The 8,278-nt window shown below is 38.4% G+C and overlaps 1 protein-coding gene across 1 annotated transcript; it reads left to right on the top strand.

Moving 5' to 3' along the window:
* The first annotated feature begins 1,766 nt into the window (after nucleotides 1-1,766).
* Nucleotides 1,767-7,919, top strand: LOC107185481. The gene is made up of 3 exons (XM_015573206.1): nucleotides 1,767-1,939; nucleotides 4,096-4,375; nucleotides 7,674-7,919. Exons 1-3 carry the CDS (start codon nucleotides 1,770-1,772, stop codon nucleotides 7,917-7,919), a joined length of 696 nt encoding a protein of 231 aa, XP_015428692.1. The 5' UTR covers nucleotides 1,767-1,769.
* Nucleotides 7,920-8,278: the final 359 nt, after the last annotated feature.

Raw genomic sequence — 8,278 nt, 5'->3', positions numbered from 1 at the left:
GCTATGGTACACGGCGTACACGGCTAGGTCAATAAACTGTGTGACGCAACGTCACTAGTGCGTTGGACCGACGGAGAGCACCGATACCGCGGCAAGCTCTACCGTACTCTCTCGATCGCACACCTCCCCTCATAGACCACTGAAATTCCTCAGAACGCATCGACACCGACGGAGAGGACCGATACTGCGGCTCGTTCTATCGCTCTCGCTCTCTCCCTTTCGCCCGCGCCGACCATCTTCGGCCTCGGTCGGTACGCGTCGACACCGACGGAGAGCACCGATACCGCAACTCGCTCTACCGCTCTCGTTTATTTATGATGTTCATATTCCCCAAATAAATATCATATTTAACTAATTTGTTTAAGCGACATGTTCCTTTTAAAGATTTCGCTCTCCAGCATAAATTCCCAGTATAAAAACCCAAAAAACCGCGTCAAAGTCGCTCGAAAATCAAGATCATGCTCACAGTTTTCTTTGATTATCGTGGGTTGGTGCACTCCGAATTTCTTCCAAAGGGACAAACGGTGAATAAGGAATACTATTTAGGCGTCATGAGACGTTTGAGCGAGAATATCCGCCGAAAACGGTCAGATTTGTGGAAGGACAATTCATGGATTTTGCACCACGATAATGCATCATCGCACAAAGCGATCGTTGTGCAAGAGTTTTTGGCTAAAAACTCAACGAACGTTATCGACCAAGTACCGTACTCGCCTGATATGGCACCGTGTGACTTTTTCCTGTTTCCGAAGCTAAAATTACCACTTCGAGAAAGGCGTTTTGAGTCAATTGAGGCCATAAAAGAAAATTCGCTGAAGGAGCTGAAGGCCACACCTCAATCAGCCTACGAACAATGTATGAAGGATTGGGTCAAGCGCTGGCATAGTTGTATTGCACTCGATGGGGCCTACTTTGAAGGCGACAAAATAAATTTTAATGAATAAATCAATTTTTTGTATTTTATTTAATAATTCCGGGTACTTTTTACACAGAATGTATATCACTTCATTTGTGCTAATAATACTCAGAATTCATGCTTTATCGGTAACGTCGAATATTGACACTAAAATGGTAACAGGGCTACGTAGCCCTATGAACGTGGGACAGAAAAAAGCATTGGATGATAGGTCTATTCTATACCTAGTCGGTGGTAAACTCAGAATTCTTTATCGGTAACGTCGGGAATTGATATTAAAATGATAACGGGGCTCTAGAGCCCCCGAATGTTGTGACAGTAAATTACATTGGATGTTAAGTCTACTCTATGTGTTTGTCTGTGATCAGGTTTGCAATGTTGCCGGTTATAAGGGGGAACCAAACACGGCGTAGTGGGGGGTTAGGGACGACGGTGTGCAATCGGAAATACTCGGTGACGGTGGTGCGCGACGAGGGTGAGAAAAAAAGCGGTGTCGCGAGAAGGTAAATTTGGACAGACCTGGTTGGACACGTGGGCAATGTGTCCATCGCGCGTCGCGGTATCGTGCATCGTCGCACGGCCACACGTCGTCTCGGTGTGTTTCCTGGCCGGGTGCCTCGCGATTACGCAATGAGAACTCTCGTCACGATGTGGGACACCGCGTGTGAGGATTCTTGTGCCTTCGTTCGCTCGAGAGCTACGCTTTCGATCGCTCGTGGATGAACTTGTGCGTTCATTTCGCTGCTACGGGACCGTTGCATTCGGCTCGATTGCCCGGCTTCCACGGGAACGGGATGCCACGGGGACCCTTTCGGTTTCACGGCGATGCTCCTTTGTGTTGAAGGTTACCAGCATGAGCTTTTGGCCGCGCAGACGATTTCGCATCACACCGCTGCGAGCGTTGGCGGCGTTCTTCCTGATGGTAGTGCTGTTCTGGTACAGCCTCAGTCGGCAAGAGGCGCCCAGGCAACCGTGCAGCGTGCCCGAGGAGTTCACGGAGAAACTGCACGAGCTTGCTTACAGGTCCACATGGTTCAGTTCTATTTATTGTTTGTAGATAAGCTGCCATCGGAACTCTGGTAGCCGATAACTATTCCCCGTTTTGTAGACTTTTGGTTTATGATTTATCTGGAATAGTATATGCATTCGGATTTCTAAATCTTGGCGGGAGTTTGAATGTTACATGCGATTGGCTGTTTACACAGGAATGTATCAAATCAGCCATACTCAACCTGCGGCCCTACAAGCTTTTATGTGCAGCCCGAAACCCTCACACTAATTATTAGGTTTCCAACTGTAACGAAAGCTAAACAAGATGGTATTGACATTTGTCGAGAAAAGTATACGATAATTATAAATTATTTAGCTTATTAAAGGAATTTAAGAGCAGATTTTCAGGATGTACTGTAATGTAGGTGTTACCTGTATTTTCAGTACGACTGGGCATGCATTCTTTTGCCACTAAATTACCATAAGCTCACATTATAGGATGATACCGAATTTCATTTATTGGTAGATGAAATTGATTTTAAAGTAATTTTGGAGAATATAAAATGAAAGTTTAGAAACATTTCACGTTGTTAATACGTACATATGTACAGGGTGTCATGTAAATGGTGATACAACCGAGTAGGGGGTAATTCTACATGCAAAAGCACATCGAAAAAAAGTAACATTCTTTCACTTAAAGCTTCGTTTTCGAGAAAATCGACTCTTTACAATCTGCTGGATACACGTGCAATTAGATTTAGCTAGTGTGTCTGTTCACTGCATTCTGTTTCTACTTACTACCATGACGAATACACGCGTTTCAGTTTAATTTCTGAAATTGATTCCCTTGAAAACGAAGTCTCAAATGAAAAAATTTTATTCCACATTTTTCGCTTATTTTTTTCACGTAGATTCATCTCCTACCTTGTTGTATCACCAGTCACATGCATGTCACCATGTACGTACATTGTGTATAACTACACAAAATATTTATGAAATTATTTACATCCTACATTTGTAATTTACTTAAAATTATTATTATTTTTATTATTATTTGTTAAATACGATAGAAATGAAGTCAGTAAAAGTGTACCAGTTGAATAATTCAAGAAATAAATCAATCTGAACAGCGCTAACTTTATATCTAAAAAGCTAGACTTTGTTATGTGTAGGGGAGAAACTAAAACCAGCATCGTGTTCAGCAAACCTTAATTAACATAAAAAACCACGATTAGTTCCATTATTTTGCGACTTGTTTGAAACTTTAAAGGCAAATGATTCAGAAGCCTTTGAATAGCTGACCCTATACAGAGATGATTTCTAAAGATGAGGAAGTCTACTACAAGTCCTAAAAGTTTCATTAAAATCTGCGACCCGAAGTTGGGGCCGTTACCTTACAAGTTTCATCACTTGTTCCATGCCACTTTCATAGGTTTCGTTCCCTTACGTTTCGAATCGTCACCGCTACCAATCCTCTTAATTTATCTGTCCACTATTCTCGCTCCTTGATCCCGTTAACGATTTATAATCCTCTAAACAGTAGAATCAGGTCAAGCATTCATCGCAGAAAGTGCTATTTAATTAACCAGCGACTATTTGTTTAACCCATTAAATCCCAAGCAGTGACATACGTTGATGTCACACGTATAATTACTTATTACTTATAAAAGTTTATAAAACAGAATATAAATACTACCAAAAGAAATGTCTGATTCAGTACATTTTGTATTGAAAACTGTAAATAAAATAACATGTATCTTATTTTGTTGGAATATAAAAAATGCATTGTAATACTAGTCACTATATTATAGAAGCCCACTCAATGAGAAGGATACACTAAAACATTTCCATAATTGAAGAAATAATTTGTTTATCATAGTGCTATAAATACTTATAATTTCTTCAACTTTCAAAATATCGCAGAATCTACGTGGAAGAAGATTTTGAGTGGGGACAAAAATATTAAAATAATCCTCCTTTTTAACTGCAGCATGAAAAACAGATTTCAATAATGTTAATTCACTGAAGAAAAAAATTGCGAGTGAAATGTTCCGTTAACGCAACGTTGAGTCCTAATGGGTTAAGACAGTTTGATGGACAGAAGATATGGAACTTTCACTAATATACAATTTCTCCCGCCGTTAAGTTTCACCGGGCTACGTTTAACTGTTATGTACCGGTCTTTGTAGGGCTCACCTGGTGCTGGCCAAACTGGGGATCGTGCACTTTCTGTGCCTGGGCGGGCTTTGGGGTCAAGTTCGCATCGGTCGTGCGCTACCTTGGGCACGTAAGGTCGAACTGTGCCTGGTGGACACGTTACGTGATGATGTCCTGATCACGAAAGCGTTCCGTGAAGTTGGATTGAGCGCTACGTATCTGCACGCAGCCGGCGTGTATCGTATACAGGAGCACGAAGTCGGTGAAGATGCTCCTAAAGTGGAAGTTGTTGTCTTCGAGGAGGACGCAGTGGTAAGTTCACTATTAACGTTGGTATACCGACTGTAAAGTAATTTTCTCTAGTCTAGAATTATAAAGCCTTGACATTTATACTAGAATGTTATGTGGCATTGTGGAATGGTAAGATTTTTCTGTTTGTTTTTTTACGGATTTTTGTCATGACATTATATGAGTCATTTTTTATTTTCTGAAAATGATATAAGTTCATTTTTCTTTATTTCGAGATATTTAACGTTTTACGTTTTACCCTATCTAAAAGTATTGTTAAATTTTATAAGATTTTTATAAATATGCACTATGCAAAACAGTGTTTTTGTTAACCGAAAATGTATTTATATCATTTTCAAAGAAGCGGCTCATATATCGATGGTTACCAAAATCGAGGTACGAACGACCGAGTGGTGATTCTACATGCAATAGTAAGTCGAAAAAGAAGAATATATTTTTCTGGTTTGAGGGTTTCATTTTCGAGAAAATTGAGTTTGAACATTCATCTAAAACGCGTGGATTCGTGCTGGCAATAAGTAGAAATGGCATGCAATGAACAGAAGCGTTGGCCAAGTTCTGTTCTGTTGCCCGTGTTTCCAATAAATTTTGAAGTTCGATTGACTCAGAACATTTTATTCTCTTTTTTCGACTTATGCTTTCTTATAGAATCACATCCTGCCCCGTTATACTACCCGACCTGAGACACCACCAATATAGGAACAAAAGATAATTACGTTATTAATATCTGTGTCTAATAATGCAATTGTTCACTCTGTGTAACAGATGATAATGTATTCGTATTTATTTAATTAAAAAATACTATTAGTTCAATAAGTAAAGTCAAATTTTTAACAACAACGTACATCATGAGATTATGAAACAATAGTGAATTCTTAATTAATTCGAACATTTTACTTAAGGACAATACTTTATAATTAATAAAAAGCAATCTGTTCAAAAACGAAATTAGCCAGAAAGGATGAACAGTGGTATATCTTAACTCTCAATCATAGATAATTACATTCAAAATGTTGGTTATTAACCCTTAACTACCCCAACACTTTTAATAATCAACTGAATGTTATTTTTCGTTATCGTTTTCGATATAATTTGCCATTTACCGTCAATTGAAGTTACTTAAACGCCTAGATCTTAACAAATTCTCCATTATGGTGATAGCAAAAGAAAAATTTAAATTCGTCTCTGGGACGAGTGGTCTGTAGTTAAGGGTTACATTTTTTTCTGAAATCTAATGAATTATGCAGAAAGGGTTCGTACCAAGAACCATAAGTAATTCATTTGAGAGAACGTAATCTATAAGTTTCATTGTTATATATTTACATGTATCTTATACATATAGGATGTTTGTAAAACGCAACCAGATGATCCGTTCCTTAAATACGCGAACTCTTGCAGTCGTAATCCCTCCTGTCAGCTCGTTTTATGCAAACGACTTGTCTCTGCACATAACGTGAAACTTGTAATGCTTCCTAGACCTATCGCATTCGCAAATTTAACGCTGCAGTACCATCAGTTACGAGTTATAAATGCGGCGTCCGACTGTGAATATTTTCCGCGATTTATGACGTGTGCTTTTACGTGTAGCATAACTGGGACAACCGAAAGTTCCTCGCTGGCATTGCTTTTGGCAATAAACCGGCGGACTTTCTTTTACTAACGTCAGGCACGTCACTTTATTACTGTGTAACATTTTTGTGAGCGTTTTGTAAGAAGATAAGTATACATGCAAAACTCGGGAATACGAAAATGATTGGAAACGATAGTTAGAATATTAATAAAACTTGCATTATTTCGTTTATATTTATAGTAGAAATAATTGTGGTCAAGCTGCAATAATTTAGAGGAACAGAAATTATTATAAGAAACTTTATTATAGAAAGCTTTTGTTGAAATAAACAAAATGTCGATCGGTCAGTCTATTTACTTTCAGGATGAAAAATTAATCGTATATCCCGAAATACTTCCAGAATTCATGAGTACTTTAGAGGTACTCTACTTTTAGTAAATTGTAATATTCAAAGATTGACCATGTGTGTTCTGGTATATCTGGCATATTCTGTTACTTTGTCTTTAAACAGATAAAGTTTTTACGTATTGAGGGTTTTATCAAGTTCCGATCATGTAAAAATTTATTTATACAATCTATTGAGCTTTTATTATTGTGCTGAAATTTAGATAGTTGTATGTGCTATAAATGCATAAACTCCACAGTGATTATTACTATTGATTCCACAAGAAAAGATAAGTCGAAAGAAAAGAATAAAATTTCTTCCGGTGATGCTTCGTTTTCGAGATAATTGAACTTGAAAATTTGTTGGTTACACGGGCAATAGACTAATTGTAAGAGTTGGTTAACGCGTATGGTCATTTCAGGCCGTTTCTACTTATTGCCAGCACGAAAGCGCGCATTTTAGATGACTGTTCAGACCGAATTTTCTCGAAAACGAAACCTCAAATGACAAAATTTTCTTATAGAATCACTTCCTGCTTGGTTGTACTACTCGACCTAAGAGGCCCTATATAAAGGACTGACTATTAAAACTGACCACCTTGACTATCACTAAAATTATCGGAACAGAAGAAAACAATTTCAAATACAAGTTATTCGGTGTGGAAGAGTAATAATGTTTTTCCTGTAATGAATCGTATAATAATGTTTTTCCTGTAAAACGGCAATTGGGTTGTTCAGGAAATTCTTAGAGCTTCGAGCAGTGTCTTTGTTACCTTTTTACTGGGCAAAGGAAAAGTCGTCTGATCTGGTGAACAGAGACTATTTTTTAGGTGTGGATGGAATGTACTTGCTGCATAAGTTACTCGTCGTGTGAACGTACGAACAAGCACAAAATCTATTTTCATTACGTTCTGTCAAACTTGTAAAAAAAATTCCACTACTTCGACTGGAAGATTTCTAGCATCTACCCAATTAATTAAACTTTGCCCCACCAGATGATTATTCCTTTAGAGCGCTGGAATATTCTGTATCAGAACAAAATTTCAACGACGAAATCCATCTAGAAGCAGGTTGAAGAGTTTCTTCAAATACAATTAAAATTGTAGATAACGGATATAATGAAATTAATTGAAAAATGGAAAGAAATTCTAAAAAAATAGTAATAAACAAGAACGTAAAATAAATTGAACAATATAGATTGTAACTCTGCCCTCAAAAATGCTGCGAACATTCCGAAGAACCCAATATTATTCGAAAAACTTTTCACGGACATTTAATTGTTGTACTCGCACTATCTGGAAAATTGAAAATTTTCTACAAATTGTCAGAGACAATTGTGTTCGTTTGCAGACGCAAATGGTCAGGAGAGTCGGCTGGACAAGAAGGGTGCTGCCCCCAGATTGCGAGTTCTCCCCAAGCCTGCAGTGCTTCCCGCCGCAGCTCGTGATTCCTCCTTTACCGGCGAAACAGTTCGGCGGTCGATTAATACCTGTACCCAGGGAGGGTATCGAGCTGCAGAAGTATCATTACCCAAATGACTGGTGGCTCGAGGTGAAGCCGACGGATTGCACCGAACCGCAAGAGACGAGCGCGTAGTACTTGATGTCTTTGTAGCGCGGATTCGCGGTGGATTATTATTAACACTAGACCTACCAAAGTAGTCAAAATGACTGGTTAATACATTTTTATAACGATAATTAAAATATATCAAAAATGCAGTTTATCAAATCTTTTACAACATTTGTTGCAATATGGAAGTGAAGAAGTTAGTTAATTTACACATTTGTATTTTCAAAAGTTTGTTATGATTATCGATCCAATGGAATTAGATATACGTTCATCCTCGGTAATTCTAGTGTCGCGTAGGCACCGAATGTCGTCTCCCAAGACTGCTAAGAAAGGGCAGACTCGTGTTCATGCTACGTTCGACCGTGTCCCCAAACTGCTTTATCTCT

Source organism: Dufourea novaeangliae, unplaced genomic scaffold (genome assembly GCF_001272555.1).
Source record: "Dufourea novaeangliae isolate 0120121106 unplaced genomic scaffold, ASM127255v1 scaffold2, whole genome shotgun sequence".
In the NCBI taxonomy this organism is placed as follows: Eukaryota; Metazoa; Arthropoda; class Insecta; order Hymenoptera; family Halictidae; genus Dufourea; species Dufourea novaeangliae.
The sequence above is the reverse complement of the archived record's forward strand: the minus strand, read 5'-3'. Positions and strand labels throughout refer to the sequence as shown.

What these genes read in the sequence shown, in the direction of transcription:
- LOC107185481 (XM_015573206.1), top strand. Translation starts at nt 1,770, where the DNA reads ATGAGCTTTTGGCCGCGCAGACGATTTCGCATCACACCGCTGCGAGCG. An exon ending in CTGCACGAGCTTGCTTACAG is followed by an intron (nt 1,940 to 4,095) that starts GTCCACATGGTT and finishes CGGTCTTTGTAG; the next exon opens with GGCTCACCTGGTGCTGGCCA. An exon ending in TCTTCGAGGAGGACGCAGTG is followed by an intron (nt 4,376 to 7,673) that starts GTAAGTTCACTA and finishes GTTCGTTTGCAG; the next exon opens with ACGCAAATGGTCAGGAGAGT.